This window comes from Cariama cristata, unplaced genomic scaffold (assembly GCF_000690535.1).
Source record: "Cariama cristata isolate BGI_N322 unplaced genomic scaffold, ASM69053v1 scaffold28401, whole genome shotgun sequence".
Classification (NCBI taxonomy): domain Eukaryota; kingdom Metazoa; phylum Chordata; class Aves; order Cariamiformes; family Cariamidae; genus Cariama; species Cariama cristata.
Genome location: NW_009601416.1, coordinates 7419 through 7758, shown reverse-complemented (window position 1 = coordinate 7758; position 340 = coordinate 7419). Strand labels below are relative to the sequence as shown.

Genomic DNA, 340 nt, shown 5'->3' with positions numbered 1-340 from the left:
CCTGGGTGGGAGATGGACCACAGCCCCCCTACCCACCTTGTTCATGTCCTGCAGGTAGAGCCAGGCACTGAAGGGACGCGTGGCCAGGTCCAGGTCGGAGAGCTTGAGCTCGGCCACGCCGGTGCTGACGTTCCTCTCGTCCTCGTCGATGCCGAAGACAGAGAAGCGCAGGCTGTTCTCCTCCAGCGCCGCCGGGTCCAGCGGGATGGAGAAGCGCTCGTCGAAGGCCACGGCGTAGGCGCTCCGCTGAATCTGCCACGGGGAAGGAGGGGATGGCCTTGATACCCACCGGGTTTTGGGGCCGCGGCCGAGATCTACCCCATTTCTCTCAGGGGAATTG

General features: G+C 65.0%; 1 protein-coding gene across 1 annotated transcript in view; it reads right to left on the bottom strand.

Annotated features, from left to right (window-relative positions):
• SYT12 (synaptotagmin XII) overlaps nucleotides 1-340 on the bottom strand; it is a gene marked incomplete at its 3' end in the record, with an annotated part of 5688 nt that overhangs the window by 632 nt on the left and 4716 nt on the right. Inside the window, 1 exon segment of the mRNA XM_009710454.1 lies at nucleotides 33-252. Within this exon segment, the coding sequence (XP_009708756.1) occupies nucleotides 33-252 (220 nt within the window).